The following is a 26,946-nucleotide window of genomic DNA, read 5'->3' as shown; positions in this document are numbered from 1 at the left end:
CTTCCATACATCACTACTGGGAAAACCATAGCTTTAACTATACGGACCTTTGTCGGCAAGGTGATGTCTCTGCTTTTTAAGATGCTGTCTAGGTTTGTCATTGCTTTTCTCCCAAGAAGCAGGCGTCTTTTAATTTCGTGACTGCTGTCACCATCTGCAGTGATCAAGGAGCCCAAGAAAGTAAAATCTCTCACTGCCTCCATTTCTTCCCCTTCTATTTGCCAGGAGGTGATGGGACCAGTGGCCATGATCTTGGTTTTTTTGATGTTGAGCTTCAGACCATATTTTGCGCTCTCCTCTTTCACCCTCATTAAAAGGTTCTTTAATTCCTCCTCACTTTCTGCCATCAAGGTTGTGTCATCTGCATATCTGAGGTTGTTGATATTTCTTCCGGCAATCTTAATTCCGGCTTGGGATTCATCTAGTCCAGCCTTTCGCATGATGAATTCTGCATATAAGTTAAATAAGCAGGGAGACAATATACAACCTTGTCGTACTCCTTTCCCAATTTTGAACCAATCAGTTGTTCCATATCCAGTTCTAACTGTAGCTTCTTGTCCCACATAGAGATTTCTCAGGAGACAGATGAGGTGATCAGGCACTCCCATTTCTTTAAGAACTTGCCATAGTTTGCTTTGGTTGACACAGTCAAAGGCTTTTGCATAGTCAATGAAGCAGAAGTAGACGTTTTTCTGGAACTCTCTAGCTTTCTCCATAATCCAGCGCATGTTTGCTATTTGGTCTCTGGTTCCTCTGCCCCTTCGAAATCCAGCTTGCACGTCTGGGAGTTCTCGGTCCACATACTGCCTAAGCCTGCCTTGTAGAATTTTAAGCATAACCTTGCTAGCGTGTGAAATGAGCGCAATTGTGCGGTAGTTGGAGCATTCTTTGGCACTCCCCTTCTTTGGAATTGGGATGTAGACTGATCTTCTCCAATCCTCTGGCCATTGCTGAGTTTTCCAAACTTGCTGGCATATTGGGTGTAGCACCTTAACAGCATCATCTTTTAAAATTTTAAATAGTTCAACTGGAATATCATCACTTCCACTGGCCTTGTTATTAGCAATGCTTTCTAAGGCCCATTTGACTTCACTCTCCAAGATGTCTGGCTCAAAATATTACACTTCTCCAAATTTTGAAAGGCGGTTCTCTGGACAAGCCACGTGTCCAAAAATGCATGCCCTGGATTGAAATGTGTATTAAAGAGCACCTGTAAGTGAAAACAGCACACAAAATGTATTAGGGTAGGGGAAATCACCCTGACAAAAATGTGGATATTCAGAGAAATTCACACTAAGGTGTTTCATGAGAACGTCTAAAAAAACAACAACCCCATATATTCAGAAAGTGATGTGAAAATGTGGATAAATGAACTAATGAGTGAAAAAATGAGGAACTGAAAGGAAACAAGGTGACAGATCTGCCCATCACTAGCTGGGAGACATTTGGATCAGGGCTGCAGAGAGGGAAGGAAGGTTTGACCCACAAATACTCTGTGGTCCTGATACCTGGTTGTGTGGGAATGTGGGCTGGGGTTGGTGGCAGCTGGAGTCCAAGGAGGGCGATAGCTTCCTCAAGGCCTGTTCTGTCATGCCAGTAATTCATAGGTGTGTATATACAAGGATGAGGAACCTGAGGACCTTCCATCAGATGTGGGACACCACCACCATCTGCCCCAGCCCAGATGCCAAAAGTCAAGGATGATGGGATCTGTAGTCCAGCAACACCTGGAGATCCACAGGGTTCATAGCCTGGTTGTAGACTGACCACCCTTGGAAGGTAAGAAGTTCTCCATCTGCACAGAATAGGGCACATGTAACCAGATCTCATCTTAGCAGAGAGTTTCTATTTTGTGTGTGCTGCAAGTACTGTAAATTACTGTGACTTGGCTGCGGTTGTGAAAACATCCTCCTTGCAGGTCCGTCCCCCCAGAAACACAAAGGTGCCTATCAGTCTCCTTGCAGCTCCTTCCTCAACTCATCGCCAAGCTGACTGATTTTCTCTCTTCTTCCTCTTCCTCTTCTTCTTCTTCTTCTTCTTCTTCTTCTTCTTCTTCTTCTTCTTCTTCTTCTTCTTCTTCTTCTTCTTCTTCTTCTTCTTCTTCTTCTTCCCCTCGCCGCCCTCCCTTGGGCAGCCTCCAATCAGAGCAATTGCCCATCACTGCGCTGCTATTCATTTAGCTTTCATCACGGCTCCCATTTAAAAGCAACAAAAATGATTGACGAGCCAGGAGGGAGTCAGCCATCAAGACAGATTAGCAGGGCTAAATACCAAAAGCTCATCCCTGGGAGGCTGAGGAGAGGCAAGGGAAGGAAGTCAAACTATATAGGTGAATATTGATGGGGGGCGCAAACCGGGGACGTATGGTGTTGCCCACAGCCATGTGCTATTATGCCGGTGGGTTCAACACACCCTCTGCTACCTGTCGCTGCCAAAGAAAGAGAATCCTTGCAAAAGAAAGCTAAGGAACAAAGGGGGCCCTGCAGACTGCGGGGCGGGGGTTCTTTTGGCAGGTGTCATTGATGCAACACAGGTGCAGCCACGGTTGATTTATACTGGACCACTAGGACATCATTTCACTTTATCAGTTGTTCTGTGATGCTTCTCCAAGTTATCACATTATTGCCATCTGGAGCAGCACCCTTGAGCTTTGTTACCTTGAGTAACAAAAGCGAGACCTCAGAAAACTAAATCCTGCAGCATTAGCTGTGATTCCTGAATTACTGGGGGGGGGGGTTGGACCAGATGATGCTTAGGGTTCCTTCCAGCCCTGCAACAGTATGATATGTGGGTCACATCAGTCCATGGTGAGATTTGCAGAGGTTGAGTTCCTCAAGCATCCTTACTTCTCGGGCCTGTTGGTTGGGGCCAGACTGGCTTCCCCGTTGCATCCTAAAAGGGATGGTGCCATGACATCCCCATGGGTGACTCCCCTTCAATTCTCATTGCCAGTTCTCACTGTGCAGAAGCAAACAATATCCAGTGGACCTGTTGCTGGATCTCTTGTTTCCTCCTTCCTCACCTGTAAACATGTTTCATGTGCTCTATTGCAGGCATAAAGCCAGCTGCACCAAGTTGCAAAACTTCACAACAAAAAAATAAAAATAAAAATAAAATGCCACCATCTGGCCTTCAGAGTACCATCCTCAAAAACAAACTTAATTAGCCCATAAGTGGAAATGCTATATCTGTCCCTTTAATACATGTTTGGGGGGCTGTCTCCTTTCCCTATCAAGATTGTGTCTCCGTCACCCCACCTTAGTAACCTTCTGTAGAGGAAAAACTCATTAAAATCACTCCATATTGCTGTTCAGAAACAAATAAGAACTCTCTCTAATGCCAGCACAAAGGGGGTTGCATTACTAAGAAAATTAAAACTGTGTTAATATATAACGCAGTTTTAATTTTCTTACTAATACAGCCCCCTTTGTTCTGGCCATAAGGGGAATACTTGCTTGTTTATGGAGAGCAACAATATGAAACCTCATCAGCAAGCTTATTTGATCTGCCACTTTGGTGTTACACAATGAGCTGGAGGGTTGTGGGTTTGTATTTTTATGTACTCTTACTGTGTCTGCAGTGTTGTTGTTGTTTTTTAACAATGCCAATTTTCTTCCTAAACAGAATAATTCATATGAATTATTCCGTTTAGGAAGAAATTAGCATTATTAACAATTGCAGGCCAGGAAGGGGGAGAACCTCCAAGCTCATTGTGAAAGCAAAATGAAAGTGAAGCATATTTTAAAAATCCCCCCACACCCTTCTCCTCTGCTAATAATAATAATAATAATAATAATAATAATAATAATAATAATAATAAGCCACCCATTTGACTGGGTTGCTCCAGACACTCTGGGTGGCTCCCAACAAAATATTAAAAACACAGTAAAACATCAACCGTTAAAAGCTTCCCCATACAGATGTCTTCTAAAAGTCAGATAGTTGCTTATTTCCTTGACATCTGATGGGAGGGTGTTCCACATGGCGGGTGCCACTACTGAGAAGGCCCTCTGCCTGGTTCCCTGTAACTTCGTTTCTCGCAGTGAGGGAACCGCCAAAAGGCCCTCAGAGCTGGACCTTAGTGTACTGGCTGAGCAATGGGGTGAAGACGCTCCTTCTCCCACCTTTAATGTTTATGCAACTTCCTGTGGTCACAGAGCATGCTCAGCCCCATTGAGTTGTGTCGGGTGCGCACCCCATTTCGGAGAGAGGGAGCCACTGCCAAGAAGGCCCTCTGCCTGCTTCACTTAACCTCGCAGTGAGGGAACTGCCAGAAGGGGCTCAGAGCCCAAACAGGGCTGCCTTCAGATGTCTTCTAAAGGTCAAATAGCTGAAATGCTCACACAGATATCAATGAGTGAGCATGCTGAGTTAGCATTGGCATAAATGGAACACAAAAGAATGGGAGAGGTCCATTGGACAGGATGGAGATGGGAACTAATAAAATGCCGCCCCCGCTTCCCGTTTCCATGCTGGGAGGACAGTACACTCGTAACACAACAGAGACCAGCACGGCCAGCATATCCCACCTTCAGATCATCAGAAAGGCCTTGCTGAATCAGGCCAAAGGCCCACCCAGCCCAGCACAATCATCTCACAGTGGCCAACCCAACACCTATGCAAAGTCCGCAAGCAGCACCTGAGTGCAAATGCAACTCTCCCCACTTGTGATTCCCAGCAGCTGGTTTTCAAAGGCATATCCTGCTTCCAACAGCGAAGAACGTCGCCACCGTCGCTAGCAGCTATTTAAGGAAGGCGTTTCAGACCATGTATAATTATTTCTTTAGGGAGATCCGTGTTTCTGGCCAACGTACTGATTCTGCATACAGAACGGTGATCGTTATAACCAATTAAATGTACTAAGAATGCATACAGAGAAATGCCAGTTCCTTCAGAAAAAAAGGAAGGAAGGAAGAGGGATAACCCGCTTATTTCTGTAGTTATTTATGGGATGCGGGGGGGAAACGAAACACACAACAGATGCTTCTTGGAAAATACTGTATTCTGTAAAGTAGGACAAAAGGCCCCACTAGGAAACCTGCTGGAATAAAGCATCATAAGAAGAGCCCTGCTGGATCAGGCCAAAGGCTCATCTAGTCTGGGATACTCTTCTTGAAGTGGCCAACCACAGGTGCCTTTTGGGAAGCCTGTAAGCAGGACCTGAGCACAGGAACAGTCTCCCCCCCCCCTCATGATGCCCAGAAACTGGGTTTCAAAGGCACATCATCCAACAGTGGAGGGAGAGCATAGCCATTGCTGCCAGTAGCTATTTTTATAGTTATTCGTTCAGGGACATCTACATTTCTGGCCAGCTTACTCATGCCACATACAGAATGGGGATAGTTATCATTCATCATTCTTTTAAAATCATCCAGGAGGTTGGTAGCCAGCTTGTGGGAGCAGGTTCCGAGGTTCACTTTTCCAAAATAGTTCAGCATCGGAAATCCCTCTCCATACCACCCCTAGAGAAGACCAGGGCATCCCATTATCTCCCACCAGTCAATATTGGGAAGCACTTCTTCCAGTTTCTCAGCAGTCCCATTCAAATCAGACAGCTGCACCTTCTTCCTAAGCTTAAAAGTATCACTTTTTTTCTTTTTTTTCAAATCTGGACTTCTAAACTCAAGTAGGAAACTCCACCGGTTTCGAATACGTTCAAAACAGAAGGTCCAGGGAAGATTCCGAAAATCAGTATCAGACGTGGCTCCAGTCATTTGATAACACAAAGAGGAATTTTGGCAAAGGCTACATTGCAGCGTAAAAAAGTATATGCACTGGTGTGGTTTTGTAAAAGGCACGTTTTTACTCTGCCAACGAAGAACTTTCCTCCCTCCTTCCAATTCACACTTCTTGTACAGCATCAGTGTTCCAGGAAGGGCTGTGGCTCAGTGGCAGAGCATCTTCTTTACATGCAGAAAGTCCCAAGTTCAATCTCCAGGTAGGGCTGGGAGAGAACCATGCCTGAAATCCTGGAGAGCTGCTGTCGGTCTGTGCAGAAAATACTAGACCAATGGTTTGACTCAATATAAGGCACTTTCCCATATTGCTTTCCTTCACACTATCCTCTGCTGCAAGGTTGAACTTAGAGCTCTTGGTAATGTATTATCCCTCCAGCACCTAACCCTCCGGATAGCCTTTTGATTCTTCCCAGCACCTCAAGGTGTTCTGTAACCAGCTCCATTGCAAGAGATCCCTTCTGTGGCCACAATGGAAGACTCAGAATCCTAGAAATATTTCATCAGAATTAATCTACACACAATGTATCCTTCTGGGTTCTGGGCTCCCCTTAACTGGGTTGGCTAAGTTGCTGCCTGAGACCCCTAGATCCCGCACAGCATGTTCACCTCTCGTCATTAAGCCAAGAAACCAAAGCTCCAATTCAAAAACATTGGATTCCATACACCCCACAGTCAAGCCCCACAAGACGACAGCATGGCTCCATTTTCGCTGGCCTGGGTCCCATACTGAAGACTGTGCTTGGTCTGAAGCTTCCTCTTCAGCCCAAGATGGACCTTCAGACTTGAGTAGCGCTGCGCACATTCTTGGTGCAAGGTTGTATAGGTTGGAAGGAGGAGCTGCTGTCCGTGGTGCTGATGGGCTAGAGAGAAATGTGAGAGAGAAGAGGTCAGAAAACTGGCCTAAAGCAGGCATGTCCAAAGTCCATTTCAGTGGCCTAATCCAGCCTGCCGGTCAATTTAATCTGGCCCCTGTGGCAGTATATGTCCTGGGGTGAAATCCTTTAAAAAGCTCAGCAACTTCAATCCTAAAATAAGCTCAACAAATTTGGTCAGCCCTCACGCAGGTTCACTTAATCAAATCTGGCCCTCTTTGAAAAAAGTTTGGGCACCCCTGGCCTAAAGCATTGTTCACATCAAATTTGGGTGGGGTGGGTCCACCTTCCTTCAGAGCCACTGGGCCATTTTGAAGGGAAGCTCAAATAGTTTTTTGCAAGGCTGGCAACATTTCTCGGGGAGCTTTGGAAAATCCATAGCCAGGGTGTTCCATGACTTGCAGGGTTGGAACTCTGCAATGCATTATATGTGGGACTGCCCTTGAAAATGGCTTGGAAACTAGCACAGAAACCAGCCACCACAATACCTGCTGTTTGACCGTGATGGAACCATGTTTATATCAGTTCTAAAGGAACGACACTGGATCTCTTTTTGCTACTGAGCCCAATTCAAAATGGCTTGGGGTGTGCATGTTTCCCATGCACCTGAAGGAATGCTTTCTCCCATACCAACATGCCTGTGCTCTGATACACTCTTGGAAGAAGGGCCATAGCTCAGTGGCAGAGCACCTGCTTTGTATGCAGAAGGACCTGAGATCAATCCCCAGCATCTCCAAGTAAGGCTAGAAAGTCCTCTGCCTCAATTCTGGAGAGCCACTGCCAGTCAATCTAGACCAGGCATCCCCAAACTTCGGCCCTCCAGATGTTTTGGCCTACAACTCCCATGATCCCTAGCTAGCAGGACCAGTGGTCGGGGAAGATGGAAATTGTAGTCCAAAACATCTGGAGGGCCGAAGTTTGTGGATGCCTGATCTAGACAGCACTGAGCTAGAGACATCATTGGTGTGATCCAGTACAAGCCAGCTTCCTGTGTTCCTATGACAAAGGGAGCTGGGAGTTCTTCCCTGGCTCAGATTTTTATGCAAGCCAGAGAATAATTGGGGGTGTAGGCTGAAAAGCGTCAGGATCCCCTGGAGTTATTTTCCAAGGCAGCTTCCCAAGCTCCTCTGCCAGTAGAGGTTCTTTTCCCATGAACCTTCTTAGACAAAGATGTATATTATGGATGCCTAAGAGAGGCCCTTCTCTGTGATGGCACCCTGCCTGTGGAATGCCTTGTTGGGGGAAGAACAGTGTGTCTGATACCAACCCTGTAATTCCAAGGGCTGCCAACCAGGTACATATGGCCCTACAGAGCCATTTATTGGCAGCTACATGGCCCCATCTCCCCTTTCTGAAATTAGGCTGGAGGAAAAAAAACCTTTAGCCATTATTCCAAGCCTAAGTGTGTTGCAGAGAGCAGGGAATTGGGGGCAGGTTATATCCTGGGAGGGAAGAGTTGTGGGGTACACATGATCCCCACAACAGTTTCCCCAATTTTCAAATGTCCCCATGGGCCCCAAAGGGTTGGTGGCACCCTGCTCTTTCTCCACCCCTCGCTGCTGTGGTCCTTTCAGTGTCACGTTAAAACCCTTTTTATTTCACCAAGCAATTTCAGATTTGTGGCATTTCCTAAAGCTGGTTGAATAGCTGTATAACTCTTAATTTTATTGCAGTGCTGGTTTTTCTTTTCATAATATGTTTTGTAATTTTAAATTTCTTCGCATGCGGTCCTGAAATCCATTTTGGGAGAAAGGGCAGCTTATAAACATTTTAATAAATGTATGAATAAATAAATAAATAAAGTTGGCAGGGAGAATAATCGATACAGTTTAGGACTCTTTCCCCCTTGCTGGTATCCTGATCCAGATCTGGATCCTCATTCCTGCAATTCCCACAAAGGGGGGGGGGGGACGACGACACTCCAATCAGAGTAAATGGGAACTTTCCCACACCTTTCAAATGGCAAGCATGAGCCCCCATGATGTGGTTTGGGACAGCAACACAGAACAAAAGGCTAACCCCTGGGACAGATCACAGCACACATGCACACATTTCTGGAAGAAGAACTGTGCTGGAGGGCAAAGACCACATGATTCACATCACATGTTGTCCGGCCTTATCATGCTTGCTAAAATGTTACTTTGCATCACCACCACACCTAGGCAAGTTGTCGCCCACACCCAGGTGAGCACAGCCACCCCTGCTGCGTATCAATCGTATGTCACTATTGCTTCCATAAACATCCTGTTTCTGCTCCCTGGCTGAGACTGCAAAGAACAGGCCACAATGCAATCTGTATTTGACCTGGAGTTTCACAATTTGTGACTCAGCCCAGCCTATGTGGAGTTTGCAAACAATGGTTCTTTGACCCTTTAAAGCTCCCCAGGAGCCCAGGCTGGGCTAAACATGTGCACTCAGCTTTTACCCTGAAGCAGTAGGACTTTGGGTAGCAGTTACTTGTGCCAGTCAATCAAAAATCCATGCCAGCAGAAGGACATGAGAGGGCATCTTTGTGCAGAGAATAGGTAATAAATAGGGGATGAGATTGGGAGGAGCTCTGTAGGGGAAAGCACTAGTTAATGGTTAATGCTGGTCTGATTCCCCAGTAGAACACCAGGTGGCTCTGCAGAAGCAGTAGAACAGGGATGGCCTTGTTATGGTTGGCCCCATCTGCCACAACTTAACAGTGTGTTTCCCACAGTACTTACCAAAGTGCCAGGGCCACCATATTTGCGTAGGTGTTCCTCATAGGTAATGGCATAGATGTCAGAGTCTCCTGATGACCAGCGAGGGTTCCCCCAAGAGGGGTCGTTCGACTCTCGCTTGTTGCCATTTGGGAACTGGAAAGATGGAGCGATATTGAATAGGGACACACATACAGAGAAAAATTGCCGATGATTTGTTTCAGTATTAGCCAACATGGTAACCTCTGGATGTTGCTGAACTATCATCCCTGACAACTGGCTATGCTAGCTGGGACTGGTGGGAGTTATAGCATGGCATTGTCTGGAGGGCATCAGGTTGGTTTATTTGTTTGTGGTTTTTATTAGTCACTTGCCTACCCAGGCACAGTGTGACACATGTAAATTGCCATAACATTAAAGACTCAAAAACACTAATAACAGACAAAAAACCCGGTAGCAATAATCATTTTAAACAGCACCGATCCACCACTCCAAAAATCCAGAGTGGGAACACAGTGTATCCATAAAACAGAAAATTACCAATCATTCGAAACCTGTGCTCAGACGATAAGTTTTAAGCTGTCACCTAAATGTCGTCGGATCTGTTTGGGGAGGCTGTTTCAAATAAGAGGTGCCACCACTAAGAAGGCCCTTTCTCTGCCTTGCCTCACCAAGTGCCTCCCCCTCCAAGAAGCTCCTCTCACCCAAGGTGAATCTCAAAAGTTGAGCAGCTACAAGTGAGAGGAAGTGGTCCTTTAGACAGTGTTGTCATCAAAACAGAACCTAAAAGCAGATGTTGGGGTCCCAGGCAGCAGAATGAACAAGAGAAAGGCTCCCCAACAGCAGCAGGGGTGCTTTATAACATTTTGAAGTAATACACATCAGCAGCTAAAAACAATTAATTGTTCTTAGCTACAAAACACCTGTGCACATTACTGATAACACCTGGTTAGAAGTGAGTTTTGCAACTGATCAACACAGCACACAATGGCCTCTCTCTCTCTCTCCCTCTCTCTCTCTCACACACCCCTATTATACTTGCATCTCATTTGATCTTACCTGACGTGACAGGTAGTGTTGTCTGTTCTCAGGTGGCATTGGGGGAACTTTCTTCTCATTTGCTGCAAGGAGTGAAAGAACGATGTCACTACAGCTTTGCACTGACGGTGAGATTGGCTGTCTCTCAGTTCCCAAAGAAATATCCCCTGGAATGCTGAACCAGAACTGAAACCTTCTGGCTAGTTGTGAGCACAGCCAACTCCTGATTGGCCTATCCTCTTTGACTGTGACCAGCTCAGCACAAGGGCTAGAGCAGGCATCTCCACACTTCGGCGCTCCAGATGTTTTGGACTACAATTCCCATCTTCCCCGACCACTGGTCCTGTTAGCTAGGGATCATGGGAGTTGTAGGCCAAAACATCTGGAGGGCCACAGTTTGGAGATGCCTGGGCTAGAGGATTGTTTTCCCCTCCTGGCTTATAAGTATCAGTACAAGTGGGATCTGCAACAAAATGTTGCAGCATGGAATCTTCCCGATTGCTGTTACAGGCAGACATGCTACCCCCTCCTCCAGGACAGTCCCATGCAAGGGTAGTTAATGTTGCACCCTCCAGATATTGCCAAACTATGACTCTCATAATTCTTGACCATTGGACATGCTAGCTGCAGCTGATGACAGCTGGAGTTCAGCAATATCTGGAGACACTACGTTGCTCCCCTATTCTGTTCCCTTTCTCACCCTCAAGAGATGTGTGGCATTCTGTGGCCACTGAACATGCTCAATCTTCCCACCACCGCCACCCAACAAAGATGTGTTGTTCTGCAAATCTCAGAGCTCCTCCAAATCTCCCTCTAGTGTGTGTAGGATGTTCTGCTTTAGCTGTGTGAGCAAAAAACATGCCTGAACATTGGAAATAGAGGGATTGGTGAGTTAGGTATCAGTTAGGTAGTATCAGATACTGCCCGCATTTGGTCAAAATAATGCCAAATATATATATGATGGGCAATATATCTCATGGGCAAAGTCAAATCCAGAAGCTGGCCCAGGGAACACAGACTTAAGAACCCCGAGAGTCTCCATTTCCATCCAAGTTTCTAGTCCTTAAGACTGCATCTGATTTCCAGATTTTTCAAATAGTTTTTTGGCAGGACTAGAGAAATGAAACTGGTGGGTGTCTATTTCTCTATCCTATATTTACACAATCAACTTAAAAGCAGCCGTTGTTGTTGTTTGAATTTATATACCTCCCTATACCTGGAGGTCTCAGGGCGGTTCACAGAATAAAATCCCATCTGACGTCCTCCAAACGTTCTGGATTTTGAGAACTCTAATCATCCCCAAGCCTATAAGAAATGCAGTTCACAACAGCAGGAGGGCACCGGGTTGGGCAACTGTGGTTTAAAACTAACATAGTTATTCTATTTCTTGAGCCTGACTTTCCATGCTTGTTGTTTAACTGGCTGAAGGGAGGTCAGCTGATCACACCCATATGCCATGTGATGCTTCCCGCCCAATCAGTAAAGATCAGCAATTCAGTTAGTTTGTGTTTCGCTCGCTCGTGGTTCAGCCCACCTTTCCGAAGGCAGATTGGCCAGATCAAGCAGATCAACAAGAACAGGAGAGCGAGGATCAGAAGTGCCCCAAAGATGGAGCCAATCACTATTCCAGCAATGGCGCCTGCACTCAGACCCGAATCTGTGACACAGAGGAAGGAGGGTAAATCAGGATTAGAAACACAGGGGTCCTCAGGTTTGTCCAAACACAGTCCACAGAGGAGCTCTTGAGCTTCACATATTTGTCTTGCAAGACTGAGGAATTTCCAAGGCTCAGAAATTTAGACCCTCGCTTCTTATTTTAGATCCTATCCATCAAGGATTCTAGAGCCAGAAAAGTTTTTTAAAGCCAGGAATCTGATCCTCATCAGATGGTTTCCTTGAAACTGTAAGCTCACGGTGAGAAACCTGAACTCCAGCACCCATCATCTGCAGTCAGCACGTACAATTGTCAGCGACGATGGGAGCTGGAGTTCAACAGCATCTGTATATTTGTGTGTCGTGTGCTTATTACATACATAAACACCACCTTTTCTCCCAAGGAGCTCAAGGCAATGTACAGTACATGGTTCTCTTCCTCCCCGTTTCATCCTCACTACAACCCTGTGAGGTAGGTTTGACTGAGAGGCGGTGACGTAGCCCAAGGTCACCCAGTGAGCTTCATGGCTGAGTGGGGATTCAAACCCTGGCCTCCCAGGTCCTAGTCCAACACTCCAACCATTACACCACTTGAGGGTTACAGGTTGCCCTTCCCTGTTGTGGACCATCAGAACACTCTGCAGGACCTTAAAGGGAGGATAGGCACATATTAAGTGGCATGAATAGGAAATGTTGCACAAAGAGCCACGAAGGCCACACGACCCAGGACATGTCCTGTTGTCCAAGGAGGCAAAACTCTTCTGTCAGAGGCAAAAGCATGGTGAGGCCGGTGGACCTGCAAAGGGCTCGCTGTGAAGGATCAGTGCATTCACATAACAAGTTTTTGTACTGCTACGCATGGAGTGGAATTTAACATTCAGGAAAGAGTAGCTTTCTTTTGAAAAGAAGAAACAAGTTTCTAGACCTCATGGCGTTTGCCCTGGCTTGTTAAACAATAAAACAACATCTAAACCATGTGAAATAACACAAAATGCACAGAACTTAAGAGATTTCTGCAATCATGCTTAACTCTGAACACAGAAATTGGGTTTTCTAGCACACAGGTAATGAGCTGGGCCCCACTGTTCAGTTTTAACAGCATCATAGATATATTGTTAAAAGTAGAGATCTGGGTTTGCAAAATGCATATTTGGACTAAAGAAGGGCCCCAGATCTGAAAAGGGTTAGGTTCTGAAAAGGACAAGGGGTAATGTAAATGTGATCTAGGTTTGACATTTTTCATGACACCTTTGCAACTTTTCAGAGTTTGCTGTGAAATAATTTGAAAGGATTTTTTTTTGGGGGGGTAATCATTGCCCTCACTTGGAACTGGCTTTTTTGACCTTAGTGACATTGCCACAGAGCCAGATCTGACTGGCTATGTTGTTATGATGCCATACCATTAATTATCACAAGTGCCTGGTTTTGTTCATACCACTGTTCTCAGGGAGCATCCACCTCCTTCTCAATTGACTTAATTTGCCCTCACTGACGTCAACAAATAATCAAATATATCCTATTCACTACAAAATCCCCAGCTGGCTGGGATCACCCATGTGACTATTCGCAGGAAGGAGACCAAGTATTACAGAAAAAGTCCAAAATCAGAAGCACATTGGGGAAACAATAATAGCAAACAGGATAGGGGGAAAGGTCAGTAGTGGCCATATAATTTAGGAGCATTGGGGGGGGGGATATGCCTGACTCTGAAAGCAGTGCTTTTATAACCCCATGATTAAAGCAGGAGAACATTTGGTGAACCTCTGCTTTATTTTACTTTTCGTTAAAGATTTTCATTTTTAACAATTATGGCAAAGCATTTTAAATGGCTGCAAAGTGCTTTTTAAAAAGCAGTAGGTGTGAACGCTTAGTACTGGCGCTAAACTATTTTAAGCCATTTAAAGCACTCTCGCCGCCTTTTGTGTCCATTCAGTCCCATAAAACACGACTCTTTTCCTTTCCCCCCTCAAACCTGCCTCATAATGGCCATTGGCCTGGTCGCCTGTGGTGAGTAAAGAATTGCCTTCAGGCAACCAAGCCAAGGAACCTGTGCAAATCAGAAGAGAATTTCCCACTCTTTCGGGTGATGATTAAAAAGTGCATTTACTTTAAACAGAGAATGAAAACGCTCAGAAAATGCATGTATGCATCAAAAAGCATGACTGTTAGGGCTGTGCAAGGCAACTCTGATTCTGCACCCCTGATCTGACCCACACCGATCTCAGTCCTGAGACAAAGTGGGAGCCTTGCACTGCCCCTAATTAAAAGCTCAGGTGTTAAATTGGACCTGAATTGGCTCAATTGGGTTCATGATCCGTGATTTCTCCAGACAAGATGCACAGCCCTAATGGATATCGTCAGTTAAGGTTCCTGCCTTCACTCCCCTACCATGTGAGCTACAGAAACGGTGCAGAGTCTGACATTTCATGCTTGCTTGCAATGTTGCCACCACGCAGCGACATTTTCCCTTGCCCTTTTAGCCCCAATTCTCTTCCTCCACAGGTTGGGGGCCACATGGGGGTTAGTGCTATACAAATGTTCCATGAAAATGTGGCCATTTGTTGAAATGAATGCCATGGAAGGCCCATTGGGAGGAATGGGCATCGTGCAGATTTGGAAATAAATCTTACTGTCACCCTCTTTAAGTCCCTGTGAAGGAATACAACCGAGCTGCATGTAAACATCAGCAGCCTGAGAAGTTTGACTAAACTTAGAGGCCCCGTCTGCGCAGTACATTTAAAGCAAGATTGTGCCACTTCAAACAGCCATGGCTTTCCCTGAAGAATCCTGGGAACTGTAGTTTGTTGAGGGTGCTGAGAATAGGAGACCCCTGTTCCCTTTACTATTCCCAGAGTGGTTTTAACAATCAATCCCTTTCCCCAGGGAACTCTGAGAATTGTAGCTCTGTGAAGGAAATAGAAATCTAGAAACTACACCCTTGACAGGCTACAGTTCCCAGGATTCCTTGGGAAACCATGTCTGTTTAAAGTATAGTCATACCTTGGTTTTCAAACAGTTTAGTTCCCGAACGCCACAAACCCGGAAGCGACTGTTCTCGTTTGCGAACTATTTTTGGAAGCCAAACGTCCGATGGGGCTTTTGCGGCTTCCGATTGGCTGCAGGAGCTACCTGCAGTGAATCAGAAGTCACGCTTTGGTTTCCAAACGTTTTGGAAGTCGAACGGACTTCCAGAACAGATTCCGTTCGACTTCCAAGGTACGACTGTAGTATAAAGCTGCTTTAGATGCATGCAAGTTCTTTTACTTCAGTATGAGCAGCTTATATTTTTGTGTGTGTGTGTGTGTGTGTGTGTGTGTGTGTGTGTGTGTGTGTGAGAGAGAGAGAGAGAGAGAGAGAGAGAGAGAGAGAGAGAGAGAGAATAATATAGGCTAGCAAATTTTGTTGTGGCCCAGTCATTTTTTCTAGACTTATCTGCAATGCTATCCCCATCCTCAAACCACCCTGTTCCATGTGTCTCCTAAAATCAGGAACACACACCTGGTTGAAGGATGTAAACAACAGAGGCATTCCCGGCTTGGGATCCCAAACGAGGCACAACCTGGAAGGAGTATGGAGATCGGGGCTCCAATCCTATAACAGTGGTGGATCGGTTGTTGGCTCCTAAGACTTGCACCGTCTTCCATTCCTCAGCAGAACGGTGCTGCTGAGGACCCTGCATCTGGATCCAGAAGCTAGTCACTGCAGATCCATTTGGAACGGTCCAGGCCAGGTAGGCAGAACCAGGATGAGGTCCGTGAGAGAGAGTCCAGTCCGCAATCGAAGGACCTGCCAAGAGAGGGTAACTCATTGAGGGCGCAGTCCAACAGGTACAATCCTGCTGCACAGGACCAAAACAGATGTGATGATGAAGAAGAAGAGTTTGGATTTGATATCCCACTTTATCACTACCCAAAGGAGTCTCAAAGCGGCTCACAATCTCCTTTCCCTTCCCCCCCCACAACAAACACTCTGTGAGGTGAGTGGGGCTGAGAGACCTCAAAGAAGTGTGACTAGCCCAAGGTCACCCAGCAGCTGCATGTAGAGGAGCGGAGACGCGAACCCGGTTCCCCAGATTACAAGTCTACCGCTTTTAACCACTACACCACACTGGCTCTCAATGCAGGCAGAAGGTCTCAGAGAGCTGGGAGAGGCCTCTGCCTGAAAACCTGGACGAGTGTTGACAATATTGAGCTAGAGGGGTCAACGGTCTGACTCAATGTAAGGCAGCTTCCTATGTTCTGAGGACATGGCCCTCCAGATGTTGTTGGACTCCAACTCTCATCAGGCAGCATCACCTACCCAGCATGACAAACATCTGAGGATGATGGGATCTGCAGCCCAGAAATATCTGGAGGGACAAAGGTTCTGCATCTTTGCTATAGTCTTATCAGTGAACAGATTTCCCAATTTTAAAATTTCATTTTAAAGTTTCTTAGGTGGCTAGGGTCTGATAATAACTGGAGAAGTAGTAATATGAATGCCCAACACATGCACACACAGAGAGATGTTCATTTTCTGGTCCAACAGTAAAGGTAAAGGTAAAGGGACCCCGACCATTAGGTCCAGACACGGACGACTCTGGGGTTGCGGCACTCATCTCACTTTACTGGCCGAGGCAGAGCTTCCGGGTCATGTGGCCAGCATGACAAAGCCACTTTGTGGCGAACGAGAAACGCTGTTTACCTTCCCGCCGGAGCGTTTCCTATTTATCTACTTGCGCTGACATGCTTTCAAACTGCTAGGTTGGCAGGAGTTGGGACCAAGCAACGGGAGCTCACCCCGTCGCAGGGATTCGAACCGCCGACCTTCTGATTGGCAAGCCCTAGGCTCAGTGGTTTAACCCACAGCGCCACCTGTGTCCCAGGTCCAACAGTACATCTCATCAAAATAAGTTCCACTGAGTTTAATGGCTCTTACTCCAGGAAACTAGGAAAATACATCACTCCCCTCTCCTCAAAGCTGCTATTGGATTTAAAAAATACGGCTATGGCTGGGTGGGGATTTGAACCCGTGTCTCTGAGATCCTAGTCCCACACTCTAACCACTACACCACACTGGCTCTACCCAAATCACTCCTCAAGCCAAGAACTGCCCTGCCACCCAATACAGCCCCTCCCTCAGGCTGGACGTGGGTGGGTTAAAAAGACATATTGCTTGTTTTCTCTCCCAAATCTTGCTTTGTCTTGAAAAGTGAGCATCCATGCCCCCATTCAAAATGGTGTCCCCATGCACACATTCCAGCTTCTCGCACTTCACTGCCAGGAACAGCAGAGAGCAAAAGGCTGGTGTTAGGAACCCATGAAAAGAAATAGATATAGAAAACAGGTCTTGTACGGACTTCAGGGGTGGTGGAAGGATCTCTCACCGAGGATGGTGAGGTTCGAATGTTGGGATCCCAGCGGATTGTAGCAGGTGGCACTGTAATCGCCCAGGTCATCTGGGGAAGTGAAGTTCCAGATGGTGAGCTGCGTTCGTCCGGGGCTCAGGTGGTAACGGCCTCCAACAGGAATGGGAGACCCCTTGTCCCGAAACCAGTCAATCTCCACAGGGTTGAAGGTGCCTTGGCAATGCAGTTCCATGGTAACGGACTCTTCGGTGCCGCTGTACATCCGGAATGAGAGAAAAACTCCTGAGGGAGCTTCTGTGGTGGAAGATTGGGGGGGGGGAGTCATCATCATCATCATCACCATCCTTTTTATTTGACCGTCAGTCAGAAAAAGATACATGTATCCATACAAAGTTAAAACATCTGAAAGGGTTTTTAAACACAGCCAGCACTTTAAAAAAGGGCTAAACAGATAGCCCCAAAGGGGAGGGAAGTCTGTTATGCTGGTAAACAAAACTTTCTGAAAATCAAAGACGAGGCAAAGCTCAGTGGCAGGGCATCTGCTCTGCATGCAGAAGAGCCCAGCTCCAATCCCTGGTATCTCCAGGCAGGGCTGGGAGATAATCCCTTTCTGAAGAGAGACCCCGTGGAGAGCTGCTACTAGTCAGCATAGACAACAGTCAGCTTGATGTGCCAGCATAATGCAGCTCCATACGTTAGTCACATCCTCATCGGACTGTGGTGTCTTCAGAGTATTCCCAGACTGCAATGTCTTTAGGATATCTAGCTTTATTTAAAACATTTTTTTTTTATTTTGCGTCAGACCAACACGGCTACCTACCTGTAACTAGCTTTATTTACACATATATGCAGCCTGAGTGTAGGATGGAGGTGCTCCAACAGATCTTGCTTCTCAACTGGGTTTCCTGGGAGAGCCCGAAGCCACCGTGTCTGAGGTTTTCGCATTAGCCAAAATCTCTCTCATGCCTTTGGCCTATTGTTCTACATCCTAGGGTGATGGGGCTCCAGCCCAATGAGGTGGGGAAAGGCTTATCCATTTGTCTCCATGGTAACAGGGCAACTTCTTTGGACATGTCGATGGAAGTACTTGACTGACTTAAGACTAATCTTACAAAGAAATTGGTCTGGCTGTTTCAGCAGCTTCATCTACTAGATTCTAAGCCACCTTCATGCAGAATCACGGGTCTGGAAGGAACCCTTGGATATCATCCAAACTGACCCCCCAAACCTATAACAAGTTGGATTCGTAATGTCCGTTTTGCCTAATACAAGGAGTTTGTTCTTTTCAGTTTCAGTGCCCCTTTTTAGTATTGTTCATAACATTTGTATCTTCTTCCTCCAAGGATTTGGAGACAACAAATATTGGGGTTACTCCATTTTATCCTCACAAAGGAAGGTTAGGATGAGAGACAGTGGCTGGGACAAAGATCAGCAACTGAGCATCTCTCTTTCTAACCAGCTGTAAAACTCTGCCCATTGCATCTCACTGGTTCTAACTAGCTAAGCTCTCTTAATGGGGACATACACCCCTAAACCACGCACCAAGCACCCCATCATTTGCTGGTAACAGCTCACTTATTAATTGTTAACATTTACAGCCCACCTTTCCCTCCAAGGAGCTCAAAGCAACATACATGATCCCTCCGTCCCCATTTTATCCTCACAGGTACCCTATGAGGTAGGTCATACTGAGAGACCACGATTGTCTCAAGGGCACCCTGTGTGCTCCATGGCCCAATAGAAATTTGAACCCTGGTCTGCCAGGTCCTAGTCCAACACCCTGACGGCTACACCACAATACTACACCAGAACCAGAACCCATATCCTGCCTTCCGGTTCCTCCTTGCGGAGGATTCTGGTAACCAGTTTAGCAGTTGCTAGTCTCACCTGGAATCAAGCTGCAGTTGCCCTGCTCAGTCATATGGCGTCCAAGACAGGTGACTTTGGTGCCACTGAGCTCAGCTGGGAAGGGAGAGACCAGCAATCGCTGCAAGTTGGAGGTGCTGACCTCCTCCTTGTGTCCTGGGAGCCCCCGGAAGGTCAGATGCGGGGTAGGGGAGCCACCAGGCCAGGAACAAATGAAAAGCAAAGCGGTACCATTGTCTGCTGAGGCCACAGAGCAACGGGGGGATCCAAAGGGCCGTTCTAAGAGGGGAGAAAGAAAGCAATAACTCAACCGTACACACAAATCAGATTGGCTGGATTCAGAGAGACAGAATATTTCATAACAAGGAAAAAAGATCTTCAAACAACATAGTTTCACGCATGCGGCTATCAGAACTAGCTCTTGCTAAGGGGGAGATAGGGCAAGGTGAGGGGAAAGAGGTGGCCTGGTTAGGTAATTTTAGCCAGGGCTTGCCAAGTTTGCTGCGCAAGTGGGCACATTTGGAATTTTGAGAAAGTGTGCCGGGCGCCAGTCACAAAATGGCTGCTATGGGGTATGTGGCATTTCATAAAATGGCTGCCAGGGGTTTCTAGGAGAGGCCAAGCCCCTAAATCAAGAAGCAGAAGAAACCTTCTCAAAGCAGAATGCGTAACAAAATCAACGTAACTTCATAATAATAATAATAAAATCTGAGATAAAACACATTAAAGGGAGGAGAAAACATCAAACTGGGTCACATAGCAGGGTACGCTTGTGTTAATAATAACTGAGGTTAAAACAAAAACAAAAACCTAAGCATGAAAGATGCCTGCCTAAAAGGCAAAGGCAGTGAATTTAGTTCAACAGAAGCTAGATCAAAAGCAAAGGAAGATTTCGTGCAGACGTAGAGCAAAGTATAAGCCCTCCAGATGTTTTAGACTTCATTTCCCATCAGCCCCAATATGGGCAATGGTCAGAGATGATGGAAGTTGTCACGGCAGCTACTTCTGCTGTAGAGGAAAATGCATCTCTCTACACCAGACTTCCACTGGTTTAATAGTCATTCTACTTCTGGTGAAATCTGGGCTCTTTAGTAAGGCTGGGGAACTCTACAATGGAAACCTAGCACCTCACCAAATTATAATTCCTAGGGTTCTTTGGGGAAGGCCTTGAGAGGGAAACTAGTCTCATTTACTCCTGATGGTGAAGCTCTGAGTAATGTTGCTTAGGTAGTGGCACCCACACACAAGAGCGAAGTATCAACAGGCTTGGGGGGAACCCAAGGTTTGCAGAACTACATTTAAAAAACAAATCCTAAATGAGGTGCGCACCCGACACAACGGGGCTGAGCATGCTCTGTGATCACAGAATGTTGAATAACCATTAAGGGTGGGGAAAGGATCGTCTTCATCCCACTGCTCAGCCAGGGCACTGAGGTCCAGCTTCGAGGGCCTTCTGGCGGTTCCTTCACTGCGAGAAGTGAAGTTACAGGGAACCGAGCAGAGGGCCCAGGGCCGTCTTAAGCATATCCGGCACTGTGGTGCAAAGATCCCTCCGGTGCCCTCTCCCTTTTCCAGAATTTAGAACTCGGGGCCCAACTCGTGGACCACCTCATAGCCCCGGGAGCTGCCACCCACAGAAGACGCCACCAATATGGTGGACATGGCACAGCTGACCAGGCCGCCGGAACCCCGCACTGACTTGCAAGGCACCTCCTCCTCCTCCACTGCCTGACAACGACAGCCCGCTGCTGGCACTCTCGCTGCTGCCCAGTGGCTCAAGGGCCCAAGGAGCAGGAGGCAGTTGTCATGCCACTGCCTGTGCCCTGGGGAGTGGTAGTGGGGGGGCGGGTACCGTTGATGTGGAAGAGGCCCCCGGGAGCCGCTTCTGCCACCGCCGCTCCTGCTGCTTCCTCAGACGACAATGACAGGGGCTCAGCGGGCGGCAGCTGAGGGAACTCCCATGGCCGAGGGAGAGGAGGAGGAGGAGGAGGCAGTGGTGGCCCGTCCTCAGCCACTGCCTCAGAGTCAAGGAGTGGCTCCTCGTCCGTCACCACCGCAGAGCGCTTGAGGGAGTAGCACAAGCAGCAGCAGCAGCGCTAATGTGCCCGCCCACAGAGGGGGGTGGGCCGAGGAGGGTAGGAAGGAAAGATGGTTGGCGGGGCACAGCTGGCAGCATGCAGGGAAAGGGGAGGCCACCAGCAAAGCCATGCAGATCCCCCACTTGCTGCGGTGCCCCTGAAAGGCCAGCACCCTGGCGCAACGAGCCACTAAGCCCTATGGGAAAGACGGCTCTGAGAGGGCCTTCTAGGTTGTGCCGCCTGCCCTGTGGAACGCCCTCCCATCAGATGTCAAGGAAATAAACAACTATCTGAATTTTAGAAGACATCTGAAGGCAGTACACATGATAAAATTGTAATGAGTATTATATTAAGAAGAGAAGAGTGGAGAAAGAGTCACACAGATATGAAAAGAATAGCGAGAATTGTCTGGATAGGTCATTTCTTGGTTTACAAGAGCAGAGCCACTATCCACCCCCCACCCCGCCTTGGAAAACTGGGGTTTGGAACTTGATGGGCTCCTGAAAAGGGGGGCCTTCTACACTGCAACATTTTGCTGCAGCTCCCCACTTGCAAACCATTCTGGTGCAGATATATGCTCCTGTGCCTGACTCCCTCCCTGCTGAGATTCACGCCTCTTAGTGCGACAGGAAGACGGACGTCGAATTCAACTCACGGGCAACAGTGAGATGGTGAGTGTTTCGAACCCGGTGCTGCGTGCGCTGGTTGATGGCCAAGCAGGAATATGAGCCGGCCTGATTCAGCTGCACCTTGGGGAGCTGCAGGACAGGCAAGGATGGCACATAGAGGTCCTGAGCGTCTGCCACATTCCAGTACATCTTGGCCGGGGGCTCGGACGGCGCCAGGCACGTTAGGTTCACAGTACTGTTCACCAGCACAAAACTCCCCGCTTCAGAGTCCCGCTCCGACGAGGAAACAGTAATCGTTGGGGTCTCTGGGCCATCTGAGAGGAATGAAAGCCACACAGCCATGTAATACGGTACCAATGAAATGTCTATTTCCTAGGTTGTTGTTGTTGTTTTAAAAAAAGACACAGCAGGCAATCTATCTGTCAGGCTTAACTGCAGGCGAACCTGCCTCCTCTCCCCAGCTTCGGTTATCCAGGTTGCAACCTCGCTGACGAATGTGGCCATTCAGATTGATGCAGTGGTCATTTAGCAGCCGAAAGGTGCATTACGGTCAGCTGTATTTGCCCAGCCACCTGGGTAAAATGCAGCACAGCCCTTCCGCTTGCGGCTGGGATGTTTGCCCTTTCTCCCCGAGAAGTGTGGCGAAAGGCTGGCTGAGGTCGCTGGCCGCAAGCACATGCAAGGGAGGGGTGAGGGAGAGGAAGTAAGTGTGTAGAATCAGTGCATGAACTCCCGTGAATGATTCAGACTACAGTACATAGTCTTCGCCAGCAGCCGGGAGGAGGAGGAGGAAGAAGAGGAGAGCAGCTGTTTGGGAGGAAGGTGGACGTGTGACTGGTCCTTAAGCAACATCTCCCTTTGAGCAGCTAATTGAACTCTGGTAAATCTTCCTTAAGAACACCTAGCCCAGCATCCTGTTGTCACAGGGCCAACCAAATGTTTGTGGTGAAGCCTACAAACAGGATCCAGGTTCAGTGGTAACTCCAGTTTTAGGCAGAATCCGTTATGGAGCTCCGGTCGGATCCCGAGGTTTTCACAACCAGAGGTGCCTGTTTTGTGCATGCGTGCAGCGCGGCAGAGCACTTCTGTGCATGTGGCAAAACCCAGAAAAAAACCTCTGGGTTTGCAGTGTGCGTATCCTGAAGGATATGTAACCAGAGGTGCTCGTAAGTAGAGGTACCACTCTAGAGGAACGATCTCCTCTCCAGTGGCTTCCAGCGGCTGGTGTTCAGAACCATTCCTGCCTCCAAATATATGATCATAGAATCATAGAATGATAGGGCTGGAAGGGGCCCCCAAGGACCACCTAGTCCAACTCTCTGCAATGCAGGAATCTTTTGCCCAATGTGGGGCTCAAACCCACGACCCTAATATCATACCCTCCAACCTTTCTCCAATGAAGATGGGGACGTCCCATTCCATCATGATCATTTTACTCTTTATGCCCCATCCATCAGACTGGTTTGCCCCAGCTGCTCTGGGCAGCTTCCAAAATCTATAAAAACATTAAACATTAAAAAACACTTTCCTATACAGGATTGCTTTCAGACGGCTCGGGGGTCGGATAACTCCATACCCTCCAACATTTCTCCAATGAAAATAGGGACGTCCGACCTAAAGAAAAGTGGGACATTCTGGGATCAAATGAGAAACCGGGACGACTTCTTTAAATCAGGGATATCCCTGAAGAAAAGGGACATTAGGGTCTGTAATAATAAGAGACTCATGCTCTACCGAATGAGCTATGCTTCGTTATTTCTTTAGTTATGATGACATCATCAATAATAAGTGACAGGCGAAAACATTCCTCTTCCCCCAGGCCATTGGCTAATTAAACAATGTAAGGCTTTTTAAACACTGTGTTTGAGGGTCATTGTTTTGTTTGCTATTGTGTTATGTATTTCTGTGTTTTTACACTTTAAATCACTCTATGATCCTTGGATGAAGGGCAGTACTGTATAGTGGTACCTTGGTTTACAACCATAATCCGTTCCAGAGGTCTGTTTGTAAACCAAAACAGGTTGTAACCCAAGGCACGCTTTCGCCAATGGGGCCTCCCCCAAAAATATTGTTTGTAATAATAAAAAAATGGGATGTGATCCAAAAAAGTTTGCAAACCGGGACACGCATTTCTGGGGTTTGACGTGTTTGTAATCCAAAACATATGCAAACCAAGACGTATGCAAACCAAGGTACCAGTGTATAAAATTTTAAAAAATAAAGTGACTGATTTTTGGCTTGAAATCAGGTTATAAATACCAAGGAATGAATAAGCACAGATACCAGGCTAGTCCTCAAGACTTTTAGAGTACATTGTCCTCCTGCCTCTGTGATCTTTAGGAGCAGGGCTCCCTAGAAGTCTAAAAGTTATTTTGTGTGTGTGTTTTGATGCTATAAACCACCCTGTGATCTTTGGATGAAAGGTGGTATACAAATTCAATAAACACAAAAATAAAGTTATCATTTGCTACATTTTTATCCCACCCTTTGCCTGAGAAACTCAAAAAAGAATACCTGGCCTCAGTGAGTTGGACTAGGCTGAGAGCCAGCGACTGGCCCAAGGCCACCCAGGAAGATGAGTGGTTTAGCAGGTATATATAGCTGGCTGTCCCCAGTTTACGCCCAACCACAAGGGTACAATACGTCAGTATATAAAAATGGTAAACTCTAGTGTGTACTCACAATAGACAGTAAGGTTGGCGGTGCCTGTCCCGTTGCCAAAAGGGTTGGTGATAGTACAGCGATAGACACCTGCATCGGTACGTAGAGGGTTTCTGATTTGCAAGGAACCAGCCGACCGCAAGAATCGGGGGTTTTCTTCCAGGTTTTTCCCATCCTTGGTCCAGGAGACAGAGCCTCGCACTGGGGTGCAGTTCAGGAACACTGAGCTGTCTTCTTCTGTCACCTCCGCAAAGGGTGGGGTCACAGAGACATTGCCCACCTCCTCTGGAAAATAAGTAAATACAGGAATGGCATGACACCATAGGTCTGGTGCAATAATAACCAGCATGGACACACACACACACACACACACACACACACACACACACACACAAGATATTGTCAGACTCCAACTCCCACCAGCATGACCAATGCTCAGGGATGATGGGAGTTGTAGTCCAACAACATCCGCAGGGTGCCACACTGGCTACCCCTGCTCTAGCCACTAATTCCCACTCCCTTCCCAGATGGAGCTGTGGATTCAGAAATGTTTCTTCACAGCTCCCGTCTTTGTGCACATGTGCATTAGTCTCTTGTTATAGTAACAGATTCCTAAGTTTGCACCTATGCATATACTTCTAAATTTGCAGCCTGGGTGAACCATTTCATATCAGGCAAGTGCAGAATAGAGGTGGCAGCAGAGTTCCCCCAAGCTACGTTTTGAAAAAGCAACTCTGGAGGCTTGTTCAACTAAGGCTCAAAAGGAAATGTGAGTTTCACACTTCCTCAGAGGGAGAGGGAAACTTCACGTCCCTGTATTCTTCTCAACATCCAATGAAAATCTGGGCCTCAGAAGAATCTCTGGCTTCCTGACTGTGAAAGGTTTTGTGTGGCAAGGAGAGAGAGCTCTCTGAGCTGAGCAAAGCAGTTGTCAGCCAGGAATCATTCTAACCAGAGACTCCCTGCAGGGGACAGAGGTCTCTAGGGCTGGGACAGATTGGCAGCTGGAGGTCACCAGCAGAAGCAACTCACAAGGTACTGGCTTCCCAGGAAGTAGGTCACTGTTGGTTACTGAGAGGGAGGTGGGGAGGTGGCAGGGAGGTTGGTAGGGTGCAAATGCAGCGGAAAGCCAATCCAGCCCCCCTGTCAATGTGTTTGCACTGCACCAACCTCCCATGCCACCTCACCTCTCTCTCTTACTAAGCCCACCTGCTGACTTCGCCACACCCATCATGCACAATGACAACATACCATGGTCCTCAGCTGCCAAACCTAGCCACTCCACCCTTGGGCTGTGGGGGCAATAACAGAGGAAGACATGGATAAACATCCCCCGTAAGCCATCTCTGGGACACTGGCTTGCTCCCACTCCCTTGCAACTTACTTAATTGTCCCCTGTGCAGTGAAAGAGGGTGATGCTGCCCCATCTAGGCAGCCTAAGAGGGCAAATGAGGACACACACACCACTCCATAAAAAGGTGATTTGCACATGCTGCATTATATGCACAGCTGCACATTTTGAAATGTTAATTTACATAGAAATACAATGCACCTCCGCCACAATGTCGACATCTGCGACCCACACAGTCTGCAGTCAAGGAGCTAAGTATTGTTGGGCCACTCCGAGGCCATCTATGTCTTTAGATTAGACTTGGAGTTGGGCAGATCATCAATACAGGACTCCTAAACAGAGGACTGCTCCATCAATCCCAGTTGGCCCTAGACAGGCTCCCACCTGCCTGCCTTCTTACTTCCAACCAGTCCAAGCATTGGCCCTGCCTATCAAGCTTCCTCCTCCTTAGTCTCAGTTATGCCCCTTGTAGAACTCAGCAGCAGGAAGGATGGGGAACCAAACTGGGGTTTAGTTGTCTCTTCCTGTCATGGGCTCTGGCGCCACCTACTGTTGGGCTCCTGGCTTTCCACTCCACAAGTCCCAAAGGGCACCAGCACCACTGGGGAAGCCTCTTTTACGTGGACTTGCAGGGCTTCCTTGCTCTTGGCTTTTGACCCTGCAGCCCAAGACTGGACTGGCAGCTTTGGCAGCCAAGGACCTTCTATCTTTGGGCCAGTTTTTGCCACCAGAGCCTCTTCACTCTGCTTCGATTTAATATACAGTCATACCTCGGTTTAAGTACATTTCGGTTTGAGTACTTTCAGTTTAAGTACTCCGCAGACCCGTCTGGAACGGATTAATCCACTTTCCATTACTTTCAATGGGAAAGTTCGCTTCAGGTTAAGTAGGCTTCAGGTTAAGTACAGACTTCCGGAACCAATTGTGTACTTAAATCGAGGTACCACTGTAATAGAGTGAAATTGCTTCATTACATGGAACAGGAGAAAAATTAAGAAGTAGCCCTGGCCTCACTTGGGAGGGGGGGTG

The 26,946-nt window shown here is 47.2% G+C and overlaps 1 protein-coding gene across 2 annotated transcripts in view; it reads right to left on the bottom strand.

Annotated features, from left to right (window-relative positions):
• Positions 1–4,984: 4,984 nt before the first annotated feature.
• The window catches only part of VSIG10L (V-set and immunoglobulin domain containing 10 like), a 35,196-nt gene continuing 13,234 nt past the window's right edge, over positions 4,985–26,946 (bottom strand). Inside the window, exons 3-11 of one of the 2 annotated variants that reach the window (XM_035121052.3) lie at positions 24,588–24,851; positions 21,932–22,219; positions 19,220–19,477; positions 17,351–17,626; positions 15,484–15,771; positions 11,867–11,989; positions 10,354–10,415; positions 9,319–9,450; positions 4,985–6,598 (exon numbers count right to left, since the gene is read on the bottom strand). In XM_035121052.3, coding sequence (XP_034976943.3) covers positions 6,515–6,598; positions 9,319–9,450; positions 10,354–10,415; positions 11,867–11,989; positions 15,484–15,771; positions 17,351–17,626; positions 19,220–19,477; positions 21,932–22,219; positions 24,588–24,851 — 1,775 coding nt within the window. In that variant the 3' untranslated portion in view covers positions 4,985–6,514. The remainder of the gene's footprint in view (positions 6,599–9,318; positions 9,451–10,353; positions 10,416–11,866; positions 11,990–15,483; positions 15,772–17,350; positions 17,627–19,219; positions 19,478–21,931; positions 22,220–24,587; positions 24,852–26,946) is intronic. The other variant, XM_088672578.1, reaches the window with a different exon arrangement.

The sequence above is a fragment of the Zootoca vivipara genome, chromosome 6, assembly GCF_965207765.1.
Source record: "Zootoca vivipara chromosome 6, rZooViv2.hap1.1, whole genome shotgun sequence".
NCBI lineage: Eukaryota > Metazoa > Chordata > Lepidosauria > Squamata > Lacertidae > Zootoca > Zootoca vivipara.
The sequence above is the reverse complement of the archived record's forward strand: the minus strand, read 5'-3'. Positions and strand labels throughout refer to the sequence as shown.